Raw genomic sequence first — 19,822 nt, 5'->3', positions numbered from 1 at the left:
AACAATTTTATTATTATTAGGCAAACAATGTTTGTTAAAATGAATTAACCTATTCTAAATGAAAGATATGTTTACGAAATGTTTGCGTTCCGTATTTTATTAAATAATGCAACGTAAACTGATATTTGCAAATAGGTATTTTATTACTAACATGTTAGTGCTGTTAAATTTTATTTTTTGTTTTACCAAATATTCTTTTCAAATATTCAGCTTGGGATTATCGATAAACTGAGTATTTTTTGTTTGCCTAACAAATATTTTTTTAGAAATATAATCACTATTTGAACATTTGCTATAATATTGCATTATTTTTTACACATAGCATTTTTAATATCGCCATTAATGCAATAGTTTACTTTAATATAAATAACTTAGATCTAAGAATAAATGAATTATTTAAAATACTTTATTTGCACATGTAACAAAAACAATACCAAAAACAGTAGATACGTACCTAGGTATTAAATTTGAAAAAAAAAATCCAGAATTTTTGGTGTTGTATAATTACAACACCAACCAATAATTTGAACACATTTAAATTATACACAATTTACTTATAAATCCAAATTTAGTATTATGTAGATAGAAAGTCATATATTATATCTTAAACACCTCTTCTGAAAATTATAGACTTCGGAAAATAGCTGCCGTACAAAATTATACTTAGTTTTAATAATGAATGTCCATTTTTCGACATTCCAATAATAATTATAGGTTTTAAACACGTGTAATTGTATAGATATGAAGGATATAATATTATCGTAGTGTACCTACGTCAATATTAAAGGCTGGTTTCAGTTCCTGATAACCTTTTTGGCACTTTTTGATGAATTATAAACCTTATCATCATGTTAACAGATAGATACCTATAATGCTTAACTAAATTAATCTAGAAGCTAACTGGCTATAAATGTTTGTAAAATGAAAATAGTGTATGAAGGTTAAAATAGCCTTTTCTCATATTATTCTATCGAAGGCAGCAAGCACTTAAAAGTAATCTAATTTCACAATAATTATAAAGTAAATAGGCGCCTCTTTTTAGCAATGAAAAGTGCACTCGCCTATAATTAACTCGGCGTATCTGCTTAATTAAGCGTTGCGTTGGAGGAGCCCTCCACTGGATATTAATAGCTGCGGAAAATGAGAACTCTGTAATAAAAAATATGCTTTTTCGGTCACTGGATTAGATTTCTATCGGATTTTCGATAGACATCCTACTAATATTATAAATGCGAAAGTTTGTAAGGATACGTATGGATGTATGGATATTTGTTACTCTTTCATGTAAAATCTACTGAACCGATTACAATGAAATTTAGCACACATATAGAGGGTAACTTGGATAGTTTTTATCCCGAAAATCCCACGGGAACGGGAACTATGCGGGTTTTCCTTTGCAAACGTGGGCGAAGCCGCGGGCGCAAATCTAGTTTATTATAATACGATGTCATAGTAATACGAATCAAATTTTGTAAAATGTAAATTTTGCATTTGAAATAAGTTTTGTAAGATTCCATTCTAAACCGTTGTTTTTTCGGATAATAGAACCGCTCAAGCTATATTACTCACCAGTAAAGCTTCCATTAAATCCCCGGTTGCTATTCTAGCGATGCATAATCAATATGAAAAGCGATGCGGCACGGAAGGATAAATATTGAAAATTCAAAAGTTTAAAACCGATAATAGGATTTTACGGCGAATGTTTTCCGGGAACGTTGCTTAACGCGGCTCGGCTAAGTCTCACCACACAATCCGTTCTGATTGCACAAACGCTTTTCCGAAACGTAAAATTTTTACGTCCACACCGCGGCCCGGCGAAGTCGTATTTTAAATAAAGGTCCAAATTCGAGAGGAATCTTTGAATATTTCAAATGTAATTGACGGCAACGCGACGAGACGACGCAATTTTATTCAATTACAGATGAAATGTTACAAAACTTTTCTAGGTTTTATAAAAACTCCCGATTTTTCGTTGGAAACAGTTTTGAATTTAATCTCGTTTCTGATTAAAAAACTAGCTGGAAATATTTAATTTGTACGCTTTCATGAGTTTAAAGTAGCGTAATTCGAATGAAATTCCTAAATTTAAAACATAACAAAAGCTTTCGTCTCGATATTGCACATGCTTCTAGTACCTACTGTGTAAAACATCGAATAAACTTTCTAGATATATAAGAGGTATGTGTTTGTAATCTCCATACATTTTCCTGTGTTTTCTAAAAAGGATAAGCTGTGAATGGATAGTTTATTTACACGCTTCACACTAAGGTTTGCCGCAGGCGACCGCCGAGGTCATAAACTGTATGAAAAACTGAGCTTGAACATGTTATAACCCACTCGTGTCCACCTCCCCTTTATCATGTTCAAAGTCAGTAAAAGCAAGATAAACCCTTTAAGGGTGTAATACAAATTTTGCCTACTAAGCAATTACTCCCCTACCTAGATAATTTACACCTGAGGGTTGCGATAGATGGAAACAAGGAATTTTCTAATAAAGCATAAATGTAGGGTGTAAAACAAATAATATAGAAGTTATTATTCGGAAAACTAATTATTTATACAATATATTTGTTTTTATAAAGCGATTCAATGATAATATTTTGTAATGATGAGATACTAATGCACTTCGAATGGCCAAATAATACAATACTATGCAATGGTTGGTTTTAATTGATTGTTGTTTTATTATTGTCCATCATTGAAATCCCGATAAATCTTATTTGTTAAGTACCTATATTTTTTGCCTATATTTTGCAGATTTGTTTCTTTTTAAAACTATAGTTGCAATGCTAAACCAAACTCAAGAACTCCGTAGTGTCAATCGTTGTGTTTATCTCAAAACTTGCTACTTGAAGTGAATGCTTTTAAAAATATTCACGGATAAGTTAGACGATTTTGGAGAATGATGAGGCTATAATATCAGATAAGGTGCTCATAAATTTCCTTTGAAATTTTTATCTAGAATACGGAGACGCGGTAAATCCGTTATCCGTCGTCTAAGATCTAAAAGAAATCTCTATGCAAAATTTTAAGTTCCGAGCGCTTCAATGTAGTCAGTCAGGATTTTCACAGTTTATTCACATTGTTTTTATTTTAAAGTGTATTCCCTTTTGGTGTGTATTTTCTTTATTTTCAATCGGAAAAATTATTCATAAAACTTAGTACACAGCCTCCATCAGTATTATTAATTACCTCGAAGAATTTCTGTAAAGACTGGCCTTCTAAACAAAGTTTACCACTAGTTCGAAGTTCACTGTATTAATTGTACCTGTTTCTTGTATTTTTTTAAAGAAACTGTTATTTAAAATCAATTCAGTAATTCGTAAAATAGCTGTGTTTTACCTGAAAATAAAACACATATTAAATACTTACCTATATTTGAAGCTTACTTCATTGAGAAGGTACCTAGCTTTTTCCGCCTATTTTGCCCTCTCTTTCCGTTGTATATATGCTATCTCTCTCGCACACCTCTCCACCAGGTGGCGGGGCGCACGATAATGTGCGGGCGCTGGATGTTTTTTTCATTGAGTCGAAATCCACAACAGGTGGACGTTAAGTGTAAGCTTCAAATATAGGTAAGTATTTAATATGTGTTTTATTTTCAGGTAAAACACAGCTATTAAACACTTGACCGTAATTTGAAGCTTACTTCATTGAGACCTGTTTGTTACCCACCTGGTGTACAATGTGACGCCAATGTGAATTTGAATACATAAGTAATTACTTATTTCTTTATTTGAAAGAGTAAGGTGTGCAGATAGTATACCTACTAATAAATCACACAAATTTTTATTTTATATAATATATTAACAATCCCAGATGAAAAGTTAATCAAATAAGAACCAAAAAGTTAATCATAATGATTAAAAGTATTAGAACTTATGAGATTGGTTCAAGCGTACCTTAGTTAACCTTTTTGAAAAGTTAAAGTTACTACAATTTCCACTATCTTTAGCGTAAATCTGCGAAAGCGCCAGTAACGACTTTCAATTACGCATTTAGATGTTACTTACAAAATGAAGCAACAGCTGATCCCGACGAGGCAAAAATACCTCAAACTCAAACCTTTATTTATTCAATTAGAACTCTGCAGAAGCATCATTGAATCATCTTAACATAGAATTACCAAATGTCTCAACTCACACAGTTTTAACCCAACCTGCTACAAGCGGACAAGAAGAGACCTTGGTCCTTACTTTTGGGGTCAGAAGTAAATTTAAAAGGTCACCCCTTGAATAAGGCATTAAAATAACAAAACAGGTAAATGGTTTAAATTATAAAACAGATTTTTAACATCCAACTAAACCGTGCGGTATCTTTTAATGTTTAGAGCCAACGTCGCAATCATAATCTAAACATGGCTGGTACTTTCAGTACAATGCATGAATTATTTATTTAAAACTGATAGGTCATAAACTCTGTACTGGAAACAAATATACTGAACCCAAGAGACTAAAATGATAAAGAGCTTATCTGTGTCCCAAAACTGCAATTACTACAGCTAAGTACGTTACTTTTAATCAATTCAGTTTTAAGATATAATTATGATTTACATCAGAACTTATATACCGAAAGTCTCGGGACTACATAACGTGACTTATTTATAATAGTGTTTGTGCATAACACTAGGCAGTCAACAGCTATATGAACGTCAGATAGGAAAAGAGCCAAATTTATCCAGTCAGTAATAAAGGATTTTAACTATACTTATTATAATTCAACCAACTACTACTAGCTACTCCGTACGTCTTTTGGGTAGACGGAGGCAAATAGGATTTTTATTCCAACTATATCATTTGATATTTTGAAAATGTACTCCACATTTTCATACCGTCAGAGTCATTTTGCAGATTATAGTGGTGCAGCACTGAACACTGTCTATTAGGTGGCTGGTGCTGCTGACCGGGCCTTCAGTTCCGCTTTCCAGAATACCTTCACCCTTCTAGGTGCTACTACTACTGAAATAACGGTACTCTATCGCGTCGTTCAGGTCTCTAACTGACAGGATTTCTCATATTATCGTAACAACCTCGCTCGTTCTAATGCTGGGGCCACACTAACGGGAAATGCCATTAATTAACGCGATAATGGACGTTAACTTTAGGTGTAGCCAGTATGATTTAACAACGGCATTAACATTGCCGTTTGGCGAGGCGATAGCTTTATCGCGAGAATTAACGCAATGAAGCGGTCACACTACGTCCATCTTGCTAGAATTTTAGTAAAATTAACGCCGTTTTTATCGCCAACAATCGGCATTCACGTTGACCGTTCAAGTGTAGCCACCCACTTAACGCCTTAAAAATTATCGGAATAATTATCGCGATAAAGGGCATTAGACGTTAGACGTTAGTGTGGCCCCAGCATTACGAGAACAAATTATCGCCAAGGAATTCTGCTGCAGGATAATGGCAAGAGAGATTATAAGCTTAACTATGCATTATTATGCTCTGGAATATGGTGGATTTTGAGTACTATCGTCGTCTGAAAGTATCTCCTTTCGATTAACTTCATTAAGGATGCAGATCTGATCCCATCTTTGTTCCGTAGGAATGCTACGACAGTCTAAACGTTACACTGGACAAAGAAAATTGCCCTAAATATAGTCGGTTGTTCCAACATCCGTAATATGGCTAGCCTACCTTGCTAGCCCTTGATTGTAACTGCTACCAATGCAGGCATTGCTCTCGTGTTGTCCACAGTTGTGCGAGTGCAAAAATGAAGAACAGAGCTCGTGGGGAGCTATGTCCAATGAATCTGTGTTAAGATTATGACAGTATAGGACAGTTAGCTGTGGATGCGAAGACAGGACATTACTTTATTCATCCGTAAACACGCGAGGCAGCCACGGACAGCGATATAGCAAGAACTAAACTAGCAAAGTTTAGTTCGCTTACCAGACTTATATTTTAAAAGCCGTATAGTCTGTACCTACTGCATTTCATTTATTGCCCCCCCCCCCCCTCAAAGCAAAGAAATGAACAGTCATTTGGCAGAGCTTTCTCGTTAGGGTAGGGGTTCCAAGTAATATCTAATAATAAGAGGCTTTTGTTTGGATAGATTGACTTTCCGTTATTTATCCTCTATCCTATGTAACTCAACAGTCAGTATTCTCAGTATTCGTTGAGTACTTAAACGTTTTACGTAAATAGTTGTATATAACTTTATTATACAATATAATAATCCTGGTGGGATGACAAGAAACTTGTCTAACAAACGATTATCCTAATCCCTCAGCGATTTATTGTTTGAGCCCTGAAGAAAAATCTCATGGGTGCAATAATGAGGTCAAATGGGTTGAAAAACGAGTCAAATAAATTGCCTACAAGACCGGGCAACTAAAATAGGCCTATGAGAGGTCAAATATACGTAATCAATCGTTTGAAATTTGAAATTTGATTTTGAATCAATCGTCATTTGTTACATTCAATCGCTTTGCGATTAAAAAATCTCTTCCGATGTTTTTATATGAAAATTGGTCGGCTAGTGCCATTGAATGACGATACCACACATACCGTTGACACAAGGCTTGGTGACAATCCTCGAAACCACCGCCACAAATCATCTGCGAGATGATATTTGATCCGACTCGCCTTCCTTTGTTGTGAATAGGCTTTACATTGGTAAATACGATTTGTTCAATTCCAATTTCCATAATTGGTAAACCAATGGTGGTTTCCTGATTCCTGAAGCGTAAACTTTTAGGATACGAAGTATCAATTTCATGCGCCCATTATTTGACGTCTCTAACCTTTATTGTATTTATTAGGTCATATTACTATACTGCCCACTGTGAAGAAGATTTCAAAACCTTTTTCTACCTACCTTAGAAGAGTGAAGATCCGATACGGTCATATCCAAAACTTCTTTCGTGGGTCCTCGTTGACGAAAGCAAATATCTATGATCATTTTAATGATCAATCCTTTGTATATTTGCACCAATCGCCATCAAAGCCCCGCGAGGGCTGATATATATTTGCACCATGTCTCCGTGAGGTACTGTTGTAGTCAAAGCCCCGCGAGGGCTGATATATATTTGCACCATTTCTCCGTGAGGGACGGTTGTAATCAAAGCCCCGCGAGGGCTGATATATATTTGCATCATCTTTTCCGTGAGGGACGGTTGTAATCAAAGCCCCGCGAGGGCCGATATATATTTGCACCATTTTCCTGCGAGCGACAGCTGCGCGAGGGATGTTTGTAACTAGAAATAAGTAGGGCCTGCCAAAAAATGCTTAAGAGACACCCTGCGAGGGTGGATTTGACCTGGCTAACCCCTGCCAGGAGTAGTGGCCACATTTATGTATTCTGCTTCGAGCAAGAATACACCTTAGTGCTAATATAAAATTAGCAGTAAATAATCATTTAAATAATATAGCAATTAACAAGGTCCTTTAACTTATTTTCCAATGTTAGCGACAACTGTCCAGGATGAATTAATAAGAATTGATTTGACAATGGTAATTAATTATTATGTTTATATAAAAAAGAACTAACTATTTAATAAATTCATAATTCAAATCAATTCACTAAATTTTAAAATGAACTTCGATTCATTTTTATTTTTGTTCATGCAATCGATGTAACATTTAGTTGCTTTATATCCGTTAACATTCCTTACGAACGCAACCATACCGTCGTAGGACGTTATATTTAATTGAACAAAATAATCTCCACTCACCCGCAATTTTTTACTTTTTGTCAAGGTGTACAAGTTTATAATATTATTCTAAAACGTTAGAAGTGAATTGTAAATCCTTTGAAATAAATGTATCTAATTCTAATTTATATTAAGGTATCTCGATAATTATTATACGATAACCCTTTCAGCACAAGTTCAGTAAACCAAAGAATTTAATTGTAAAATTTTGGTACTTACTCGTTTAAACAAAAAAGTTGCATCATTTGAAACATAGGAAACGTAATTTTCAATCAAATTAGCCGTGTGTAATATGTATATTTTCACATAAAAACGGATCAGAATAATACTCATAAAAAGACACGTATAGACTACGGATAGTTTTGAATGTGTGGTACATTCATGGTACGTATCTACTATACATGAGCGAATTCCATCATTATTCAGTTGAGCTGTAACTCCCGTACGATTTATAAAATAATATCACAACATGTTCTGACATGTCGTGACTTCTTGGAGCTGACTCATCTCGTTCGATAATTTTTAGTAATAAACTATTATAGGAATTCCGAACCGTTCCTAGCGATAACGACAATGTAATAAAGTCGTAGCAATGGATTGTATGCCTGTAAAGCTTTGAGTTGGCTCATATCCATACTAAGTAGGTATTAATTGTAATTTTTCCAAGAAAAATTCACTTGTAACCTTGTAATAAAAACACATTATTAAAAATGAAATAAATAATTAAAAATATCTATATACAAGAGAGGGTATTTGATATATCTAGTAATATCAAATAATCACAAAAGTAATATTAACGATTCGAGTAAAGCCGAACGGTAACACCGTTAAAATAGCTTTACTCACAGTATTAAAAATTCAAATATTAATTAGTACATATTGCATAATGAAATATTTCAAAAGAAAAGTTACTATTTCAAGTAAAATGTAACGGTTGTATCGTTAATTTTAAATATCTTTTTTCATGCTATTAAGTATTAAGTATTTAAGCATATTGAAAAATAAACTATTGCTGAAGGATTCATTAAAAACCTCAGCATTTTAAATAAAGTCCAACGATTATACCGTTTACTTTAAAGATTTTTACTCATTTTTAGGTAAAATATTATTAGAATAGATGTAAAAATAACTCACTGTACCGATCCGACGGGATACACTTTTTAACACTTTTAGCACTTGCTTTAAGCAATACTTAATAGCACCAAGGTTGTAGTCTTGTAGACAACCTTCTCGCGGCGGAAGCTAGACGCCAATGAAAAAAACATCCAGCGCCCGCACATTATCGTGCGCCCCGCCACCTGGTGGAGAGGTGTGCGAGAGAGATAGCATATATACAACGGAAAGAGAGGGCAAAATAGGCGGAAAAAGCTAGGTACCTTCTCAATGAAGTAAGCTTCAAATTACGGTCAAGTGTTTAATTAATTATTTTTGAAAGTCGTCCGATTAATAACATTTCGAGGAATACATCTCCTTTAACCTTCTAAATTATAATTATTATTCATTCATATTAAACTTTATTTTACATACATTCAATACTATAAATATAGTACCAAAGTTAAATATGGCCCGCATAATATGATATGACAATTTAGCTCGGGCAGATTTCTCCAAACTTGTCTATTATACCGCTCTCCATCACAAAAGGTTCACATCGAAATGATATCATATCCCAATGAAAACGCCAACAAAGATATCCCACGCATGACATAATATAAGGACGAAGTATTCCAATTTTTTACTATACTCTTCAAGTTTATAGACCTATGTAGTGTGTAGATAATCCCGAATTGTGGACAACGTAAGTCCTCCAGAGATAAATCTAAATAGTAGGTCTATTTACGAGATTTGTAGACTCCCCATCGCAATGATTGTACAGGTAAGAAATAAGCTCACGACACTGTTTATCAAAAGAAATACAAGCCTCGGAGAATATTTATCGTCGAACGTAAGATCTCAATAGCACTATTCAACGCTTTTATTGGACGCTTCGAAAACGTCTTCGCATTCCTTGCAAATTTATATCATCCCGGTCCCTTCTTAGCCTGCAGTCGATTGGGGAAGTATAAATTCGCAATACTTGAAAGCGAGGATTCTTTTCTCCGCCATTCTTTAATGAAAAATATTAGCCATAGTTTCCGGTCTCCATTTATTACTTATACTATTATTTTCTCGTATTTTTCTCGACATAATAGCGAAATAGGAGGCAAAAATTGAGTACGTTTGTTCTGAGATTTTTCCTTTTGTTTCGTGTTCGACTCAATTAGACTTCAGGCGATTGCTAGACGACTAATCTTTCTTTGTCAGAGATTTTAAATCTTTTTATTTATTTCTAGACTTAATTTATAGTTATAAAGCCTTTATAATCCTTTTAAACTAGTTATATTATAGAGTACTTATAGTACAAGATATTTTTCACAGTAATTTTATCATCAATTTTTTATTCAAGTGAGTTTTCATGAAATTTAATTAAGTTCATTTAACTGCCTAGAGTTTCTAACTCCTCTTAAAGTTTTAGTTTAAAACAATGTCGTATTTGAATTTATTCATCCAGCACGTTGCTACAACCCAAAAGTGATCTCGGCTTGATCCCTCTAAATGGTGTACGTTACACTATGCTTCGCTTTGATTTCAGAGTATCACAAAACTAGTTTTCGATCTGGCTTGATATTCCACCAACATTGATTACAAAGACGTTCCAATCAATTCCATATGGAAGAGCTTCAGATACGAGATCAAACGGCTATCTATATCGGAGATTATTCCGAATAATACCATCTAGATTGTTTAATTATCATATGAAACTCAAGTTTACATTTGAAATCTAATACTGGAACGTTCATACTGAGTCATTGTGGAGTTATAACGAATATTCAGTTATTTTATCACTTCACTGAATAAATTTTGAGTCCGGAAATACGATCATGATATCAAATAAATTATAAAATATTACAAGAATTCAACTTCGTACTTTAACAAGGCAATTTGATCACTATAATGATGAAGTATCCTTGGTATAAAATTTAAATATTTTAAACTGAATTATATTCGCTGTTTTTGTAGTACATATTTTAATTTAATTAGTTGCTAACATGATGCTTAATGAAAATTGTTAAATGTTATTTAATAAACATTGGATATTTAGTAATTTTGACTGATACACAGATTGACAGAGAATTTGATATATATTATTGTGTTATTATTTACATTAACGAATAGCTATGTTATTAACTAGTTCGTCTCTGAATGTTATTAACTAGTGTGGTTCTGAAAAATACGTCCAAAATTTAATTTTAAATTCAATTTTAGTCTGTCTGGTAACGATAATAAGGGAAGAGGCTGCTATGCTACTTTAAACTTTTTGTGCATTTATATTAAATAAATTACAAATATGTAATGCATTTTTTTATAATAATTTCTTACCACCAAACAATTCCATACAATTCTCTCTTTACAGAAGTCTACTAACACAGTGACAGTGAAGTGAAGTGATACGAACGAACCCATGTGATGTAAGTGATATAGTGGTTAGGTAATTATGTGAAAAGGGACAGCAGTGATGTGGCTCCCGGCGGCGCTGTGTTTGTTCAGCCAATTGGGTATGTATCCTTCATTGGCCCTCTTCACAATTTGCAGCGTTGGCCCAACAAATGAGCGTCAATGTTTTCCGCCATTACGGCGATCTTGATATAACATCTACAATGACGGCCGATCATTGACATTGAGGCCCTCTACAGTCTACAATATCGTGAATGCCTCTACTCGCCCAACGCTGCCCATTGTGAAGAGAGCCCATTATTGTATTATTTTCCAAGCCAAATTTGATCGTTTACGACTTGTGGTATTGAAAGTATGGACGTGAAGAGTGTTTCCAAATGTTATCTATGTGAAAAAAATCATATTCATAATATTTGATTTGATTGCTATTTGATACCTAGCAAACAAATCAGCTTTAGAGAAAGCAGAGGGTTTAGAGAAAGCAGAGGGAGGAGCAGGTCGTGTTTCGTTTCAAATTCATGGTTTAGTGCACAATTGTGAAAATAAATCCTAACAAAAATTTATAAATAAAAAAAATTCTATATTTTTGAAGCTTTTACGTTTCTATTTAATGGTGGACAAAAAATGATTCATATACAAAACTCCAACCGTTATATTTTCCCTCTAATTTTAATTATTAAGTTTAAAAAAGTTTAATTTCTCTCTAAGCATATTAACATTACACATTACACATTACTTCCATTAACATTATGTATGAGAGATAACCTTAATAAGAATATTAAATTACAAAATCCCTGATGACCAATTTAATGAAATTAATTCAAAATCTCGACAAAGTTCCTTTTGTAACGAAAATTAATTAGTGTTGTTTATATAATGGGGCAAAGAAACCTCTTACACCCGTCCTTTTTTTGCTCCAACATCAAATAAACTTAGTGTTTCTAAACAACATTAAGCAAATGTTCAAGGCTGGATTATCTAAATGACTCCACATTTTATTTGCTTAGTGTTAAACCAACGTCTTTATTTAATTTAACTAAATAAACACATTAAAGGAATACGTATCTGCTTTTTCTGTACACATTTTTAATTCAAAACATACTTAATTTCTTGAGAATAACATGGACATTTTAATCGTTAAGAATTCGCAGAAATTTGACAATATGTAATCAGGAAAGGGACTGAATTATTTATTTTACAAATTAATTTGTTCATGGCAGTTAAGGAAAGGCAGCGCGTGTAAAAGGTTATCGTCCTATACTTCTGTACAGCTTTTCAAATATCTATATTATTGAATTAATTCAATTTTTTTGAAAATATGCGTTCTACAATTTGAAAGTAAAACACTCTTTTATCATTATTTAGAAGCAGGTGCACTCTCTCGACCATATTAAAAACTAAACAAAGGCATAGATAATAAAATAATAGGTAGGTACTAGACGAAGTTATCATTAAGTTATCAGAATAAGAAAATTAGACATAACATTCTTATAAACACGAGATACATGAACATAGAGCAAATACTAGAGTTTCCTATTATTATACTAGAAAATAAATTATCTCATTCTTGACAATCAAAACTCTATATTTCTTAAAATAGAAACACTACTTTAAACGTTTGTATAACAACTATTCTAGCTTAAATAGTTACCGCAAAATTTGCAACATAACAGGCTGTTTCTATAATTAATTGCTACGTAATTAATGCGTTCCTTCACACGTTCTAGGAAATAATTTTCAAAGGAAACGCCAGACATTATTTATGTGTGTCGTGTACGTGACATCAATATTTTCTTGGCGATTTCGTCGCTTATAAAGCCATATTCGTGTCATGTCTCATCAAATAAGGAGAGTGCGTAATAAGCTTTATCACTGTTATATATTTCATTAAAATATACTCATAGAGGAGAGGTATTAAGGGCTCTGTTTGTTTGGAAAGCAATTTGGTGGATGTTTTTATTTATCCACAACATGAAATACAATATACGAGGCTGTGAAGGATATAATACCTACAGGACAAAATATTTAATACTAGACTGTAAACACGTAGAATGCAATTTTTAACCTTTTACGAATAATAGGTAACTGCAGGATTCAAAATTCGTGCTTTGGTTAAAGGGTTGAGATTTAAGTCTTCTTTTAAGTTTCTTGTCTTGCAGTGTCTAATTTATTTAACATCAATCATCAATTATCTAGGTTCCGAAACAGAGGAATAGATGAATACCAATTTTAGCAGAACTTTCACTCGAAGCTGTTACACGGAATACCTTTTCTATTTTGAAAAAGAGGGTTGATCTTGACTGCTTTTAATCGAATTGGGGTGACTCACAAGTAATTCTTTTTTATCACCCTCGAAGTGTGGGTGTCATTGAGTAATATAGAAATACTCATATCAAAGGAATTTTGAAAATACCGTAGATTATTAGGGAAAATAAGATAGGAATCTAGTCAATATATCATCTCATAAATCAAAAAAGTAAATTATAATTCCAATACTTGATATAAAGATTAAGGAAATTGAATGAAATTTGTGTAATTTCCTATTCGAAATAAGATAATAACGTAATGTATTCAGTATTACTTAAGCAGAGCTTTTGAACTTTGCAAGCGTGATCACCGACAGATGGTCCGTCTATATAAATAAATAATAAATAAATACACTTTATTTAGCACCAAATAAAAACAGACAATATAACAAAAGAAAAAAGACAATATAATATATAGCCAAAAAGGCGGCCTTATCGCTACTGAGCGATTTCTACCAGGCAACCTATGGGTAGGATTTTGAATTAAAAAGGGGAAAAACAATAGGTGGTGCAGTAATGAAAAATTATATATATTTTTAAGTCTTTAATTTTAATGTAACGCTCACGTAAAAGACCCACCGACTAAATTTGAATCGATAACGATCGCCAGGTCTATATAAAGAAATGGATTAAAAGGGAAAAAAATAAACCTTTTAACGTAACCGACTAGGGTAAACCAATATCCTCGTTGTAAGGCAGTGAATGCATAATAGAGAGCAAGCTGTAACATCGGATCTACAAAACCACTTTTATACACTACCATTTTTCCATTGCCCCTTTTCAGAGCACGACCACAAAAACAGCCATTTGTTCTTTTAATTTCGATTTTCGGAGTATCGTAGAACTATATTTCTGTATTGTTATTTTTCGATAGGTAACTAGATTTTTAATTAGTTAACCAACAATATTTTATTTCCAATCAAAAGCTGTATCTACAAAAACCACATTATGGTTAAGAGCTTTTTAAAGTCATTATTAACATAAAATATAAACAAAACTTTATCCAATCCCATTCAAATAATAATGATCAATTAACTATTTTGTGGATGCATAAATGAAATCTTCAAATTACAAAGCGATTGAAAACCGCTCTTTTCAGCCATAAAATTTGCTTCAAACCATTCAATTCAATTTACGATTTATTGAATTGACATTGACATATACAGGAAAATTACAGAAATCACCGTAAAACGACCACTAAATATATAAATTTGGATATCTATTTATAAGCGCTATAAAAGAGCTATAGCTCTGTTCGTTTAATATTATTTCAAACGTCGTCTGAATACTTCATTTTATTCACATCTGATATTTTCCCGAGAAACCAATATGTGTGGCGGTGTACTTTTATAATCTTCCGACAAAGTTGAGTCAATAAAGTACCGAACCGTTTTTATACATCAAAAAAAGTTACTGCGAAGGGTGCCCATTCATTTTGCGTTTATTTTTTTCTTAGGCTAGTCCATTCCATTCGCCCCGCTCCCTCGGCCCGTATAATTCACAAATAGCTTATGTGAATTCTGCTATATGCTGTAATCGATTGCGTTTGCTTGGTTATTGCTTCATAAATAATATATTTAGGTAAATATTTGATTAATTCCCAGTACACATTTATTTAGGAAAAAGAAGCAAAACAAGTCTATTTTTAGAAAAACATTTAATTACGAAGAAAAATAATGTTATTCGATTAAGGTTAAGACCCGTGTACGTCAATAAACACTAAGTAGGTATACTCATTAAAGCTTCTAATGGAAGTTATAATATTTTCCGCCCACAAACCGTCCGTTAGAACGAACTAATGATAAATGAGTTGCTGGAGTCACATTGAAGCTGTGAAATCTTTAAATCCATATTCCCAGTTTTATACTGCTTCATATTATTAATTCACTTCGAGTAATTAAATTATTAAATTCTAAACTGAACCGATGTCGTTTTATAAAATACATTAGTTAAGTCTACAAATTACTATTCGTAATATTAATGAACAGTATGGTATCATATAATTTACCTTGAAAACTGAAATTTCATACCAGAATCGTACTTTTTGCGTAATACGTGAAAAAACATGCAATTAAATACGCCGATAAAGTTTTAAAGTAACGTTTATTCGCTCCTGGTCCCTCTCATCCTATTTACCCTAAATCCAAACCCTTAACCGTATTAAGTTAATCTATGTTTAGTAAAGCTTACATGGACTAATTAGATTTAATTAAGGCAGTAACTGGAAAATAAATCGCAATTCGCTATATTAAGCCTCGCTGCGAATGGCGTATATAAGTATAATTTGATTAGCTTATACAATTTTGGGATAAGTATCGTGTCGTATCCAATTTAAAATGAAACGATAATGAATATAAAGCGTTATTTAAAGACGAATAAGTATTGCTCATAAAATGTGTTAATATAGAGTATATTTAAGAGTCAAGCTATTCTAAATACGTAGCATATTATTTAACGCATAAATTAATATAATCTATACTAATATTATAAAGGTGGAGAGTTTGTTTGTTTGAACGCGTTAATCTCAGGAACTATTTGTCCAATTTGAAAAAATCTTTCAGTGTTAGATAGTACAACAGAATCGGAGCAATGTGGGTAAAACCGCGGGGCATAGCTACGCGTTTCATACAAATGTATGAATAACCGCTCTATCTTATGTTGCAATCCTGATTGTATTAAATCATTTGCAGGAAATTGTTTTGAATGCGCCTACATGCATCGTGTGACGTCCTATCAGATAACGTGTCCATTCGGTTACTCCAAAAAGGCAACAAACCGCCAGTAAAATGAAAAATAGTGAATATTATGATTATATGTATTTTATTTGCTCTAGTTAAAAAATCAATACACACTTTTTCAGTACGAAATCTCTTTCTTTATACGTAGTACAATTTTATTTTCCTAATCTTTACTTCTAATTTCAAAGCCACTTGCCAAATATTGGCGTTATATTTTAATAATGTTTTATTTATTTATTTATTTATTTATTTATTTATTTAAGGTCAGCCAACAGTTATTTACATCAATACAAACATACAGAAAAAAAGATTACAAAATAACTTACATAAATGTAATAACTACTTAAAGGCTAACACCACATGCGAAATAAAACGGTTACATGTTATGACAATACAAGGATTAATTGGAAAAAAAAAATTAAAAAAGAAAACAGTGATAGTATCTTACATCTAAATTATTTTTTTACGTTGAGATATCTATGAGAAAACAAAAAAAAAAATAAATATTTAACTTATAAATCTAAATTGACTAAACATTTTAAATTTGTATAAGCTAAGCTAAGCGATCCTAAATTAAATTAATATAGTGTTCTGAGATTTTGTTCACGAATATACTGAGGCTATCATAGTTTATATCTATTAAATCACTACACTCATTCAAAATTTTATACATTTTAAGAAGTGGTGAATTAGAACCAAGAACAGTTCGTCGTATTGGAGGGTAAAAAGGTGTGATACAGTTACGGGGATATCTATATGGCACGCGAAATCTGATTTGGCTCAATAAACTGGGGCAGTCAATTTTATTTCTTAGAAGTTTGTATAGAAACGATGCATCAATAATGCTGTAACGTATATGCAAAGCACGTATTTTAAAATGGTTTAAGCGTGTTTTATATGTGGGTAGTTGTCTCAGCTTCCCTTCAGAAAAAGCTAAGTGCCATAGGAATCTTTTTTGTACCCTTTCTAGTCTTAGCATGTGAGTAGCATAGTGGGGTCTCCAAACGGAACTACAGTATTCCAAGGCGCTTCGTACCAAGCAGTTGTATAAAATAATTTTAGTTCGGACCAAACCAAAATTTTTTGTATTTCTTAAAATGAACCCTAGCATTTGGGAGGCTTTTTTTGTTACATTCTCAATATGAGGTAGAAAGGTCAGGGATTTATCAAACAGGACACCGAGGTCCCTGATTGTGTCTACCTCCTGCACTACCTGGTTTCCAATGTAATACTTTGAATGCACTGCAGAGTTCTTTCTAGAAAATTTCATATGGTAACATTTTTTGGGGTTCAACTGCATATCATTGAGTGCACACCATTGAATAAGCCGATTAAGATCTTCCTGTAGAAGGCAGGTATCACTTGGTTTATCGATTTTTTTGGCAAATTTAAGATCATCTGCATATAAAAAAACCTCAGAGAAAGAGAAACAATGGGGTAGATCATTTACATAAATGTTGAAAAGGATTGGTGCCAAATGGGATCCTTGCGGAGCACCAGACGTAATATGATGGACATTTGATGTGAAGCCATTTACGACAACAAAAAACTCTCGACCTGTTATGTACGATTGTAGCCAATGTAGCAACGAGCCAGTAACTCCATAAGCTGAAAGTTTTTGTAATAGTATGGGATGGGAGATTTTGTCAAAAGCTTTACTGAAATCGGTGTATATTACATCGAATTGTTTATTCTCATCAACACATTGCACAAGCGATTCAGTAAATGTCAACAAATTTGTTGTTGTCGATCTTGATTGAATAAAGCCATGTTGTTGATCACTCAGAAACTGCCTAAAGTGCCGTTGAATAAAAGGACAGATCAAAGACTCAAAAACCTTAGCGAATGAAGAGAGGATTGAAATCGGTCTATAATTTGAGATAACATTTTTTTTGTCAGATTTGTGAACGGGCACAACTTTGGCTTTCTTCCATTCTTGAGGAAAGGAACCTGAGATGAGAGATTTGTTATAAATCATTACTAATGGAGCAGCCAAAGCTGAAGCAGTAGCAGAAATAAATAAAGGAGGGATACCATCAGGACCCGCTCCCTTATTGACGTTCAAAGATTTTAAAATTTTTAGAACACAATCTTTGTGTAAAGTTGGACATGTCAGACACTGACCACCTGTATTGATAACGCTGAGGGAGTTAAAGTCATTTATCGAAGTGTCCTCACCTTTGGGTGTGTATACAGAAGAGAAATATGATGCAAACAAATTACATATAGCTGAACCATTGGATGAGGTAGTATCTCCGTCAGTCATAGTTGATGGATATGCGCTAGATCCACCACGCTTGGTCTTGATGTGTGTCCAAAATATTTTTGGATTTTTGGTAATTTCCGCTTCAACCTTTAATATATAGCTATTGTGTAGTTCTTTTGCCAAGTTTTGGCATCTTTTTGAAATCAAATCCAATTCGATTTTATCCATTGGATTTTTGTATGATTTGTATCGTAATCTTAATTTGTTTTTTTCTTTTAAAGACCGAATTAGATTTTTATTAAACCAAGGTGGATATTGGCTGGCTAATGATTTACGGTACGGTATATATTGATTTATTAAACTATTTAAAATGTCATAGAAAATCTGCACCATACTATTCACATCACGATCCTCAAATAGTTCAACCCAGTCTGTCTCAGACAATCTCTCAATAATTTTCTCATAATCTGCTTTATGATAGTTTCTTCTTTTGGCCAGATTATTGTAAGGAAGCGTAACGTCTTTAATCAGTGAAAGGTTTATATTGAGAGGAGGGTGCAATGGATCTATTTTTGTTAAGGAACTAGTAGATTCAGTAACTGAAAATCTACAAAGCGACGATAAAACAAGGTCTAATATACGGCCGGAAATATTTTTTATTCTATTATGTTGGTTAATTTTATTTACATTCAGAAAGTCTAGGAGGGTTTGACAAGTCTTAGGAATAGGATCGCTTACACAATCAGAATTCCAGTTTATCTTTCCTAAATTAAAGTCACCTATTATACACACGGGGATATCAGTAGATTCTATAACTATATTACAATGATCAATGAAATGCTCTATTAGAGAAAAACAAACAGGGGGAGGGAGATAAACTGCACAGAAAATTAATTTTTTCATCGTGTAGTTAGGCAAATCTATTTTTATCCATAGATCTTCACATTTACTTTGCCATATGTCTACACGATTGGAGTTGAATTTTTTTAATACAGCGATTAATACCCCACCACCATCTTTAGTGTGGTGAAAACCAGAAGAATCCCTATCTCGCCTATAAACTACATATCGATCATCAAAAAGCTCACTGCTAAGAACTCCATTATTAAGCCAGGTTTCAGTTAATATAATTATGTCATAATTTATGCAGCAAAGAGTTTTATTCAAAGTAGCCGTAAAAAGCAATGTCCCAGTTAAAAATCAATCTTTAGTGAAGTTATTTCTGGCCGTGAGCCAGTAAGAGCAAAGAAGTAAAGGTGAGGTCAATTCAAGGTGCCATATTGATTCCAGAGCGGTTGGTTTAACGAATCACTTGACATACAACCTTCGCAATTCAATCAGCCCCAAAAGCTTTTACAATTCCATCTTCTAATAATGCTGACCCTACGAGATGAAGGCGGTTTCTGAAAAAAGTGTC

General features: G+C 33.0%; 1 protein-coding gene across 1 annotated transcript in view; it reads left to right on the top strand.

Moving 5' to 3' along the window:
* Positions 1–19,822, top strand: part of LOC149900212 (zwei Ig domain protein zig-8-like) — a 79,069-nt gene that overhangs the window by 8,559 nt on the left and 50,688 nt on the right. Inside the window, exon 2 of the mRNA XM_090113328.1 lies at positions 11,115–11,256. Coding sequence (XP_089969454.1) covers positions 11,217–11,256 — 40 coding nt within the window. The 5' untranslated portion in view covers positions 11,115–11,216. The remainder of the gene's footprint in view (positions 1–11,114; positions 11,257–19,822) is intronic.

The sequence above is a fragment of the Colias eurytheme genome, chromosome 19 (genome assembly GCF_061535395.1).
Source record: "Colias eurytheme isolate Ceu_HAF_F1 chromosome 19, ilColEury1 Martin Lab GWU primary, whole genome shotgun sequence".
NCBI lineage: Eukaryota > Metazoa > Arthropoda > Insecta > Lepidoptera > Pieridae > Colias > Colias eurytheme.
The sequence above is the reverse complement of the archived record's forward strand: the minus strand, read 5'-3'. Positions and strand labels throughout refer to the sequence as shown.